Raw genomic sequence first — 241 nt, 5'->3', positions numbered from 1 at the left:
CCACCAGCCGCTCCACGGGGTTCCGCACAAAGATGAACTTGTAGTAGTTCTGCAGGCGGTACCGGATCTCCTCCGGCGCCAGGTCCGCCAGGAACACCAGGTCGCTCTTGTGGTCCATCTTCATCTTGACGTCGACGCTCTCCAGGGCCCCGTCCAGCACCTTGAGGATGCGTTTCCAGTTGGAGCAGGCCACCTTGGGCACGTAGCAGTACAGGAACCGGTACTTGTCGCTGACCAGGAG

General features: G+C 61.0%; 1 protein-coding gene across 1 annotated transcript in view; it reads right to left on the bottom strand.

Moving 5' to 3' along the window:
• The window catches only part of CHST14 (carbohydrate (N-acetylgalactosamine 4-0) sulfotransferase 14), a gene marked incomplete at its 5' end in the record, with an annotated part of 730 nt that extends 492 nt beyond the window's left edge, over positions 1-238 (bottom strand). The window contains 1 exon segment of the mRNA XM_010085693.1: positions 2-238. Within this exon segment, the coding sequence (XP_010083995.1) occupies positions 2-238 (237 nt within the window).
• Between the last annotated feature and the right edge of the window lie 3 nt (positions 239-241).

This window comes from Pterocles gutturalis, unplaced genomic scaffold (genome assembly GCF_000699245.1).
Source record: "Pterocles gutturalis isolate BGI_N339 unplaced genomic scaffold, ASM69924v1 scaffold19845, whole genome shotgun sequence".
In the NCBI taxonomy this organism is placed as follows: Eukaryota; Metazoa; Chordata; class Aves; order Pterocliformes; family Pteroclidae; genus Pterocles; species Pterocles gutturalis.
Note: the sequence above shows the minus strand (reverse complement) of the source record. Positions and strands in the feature narration are given on the sequence as shown.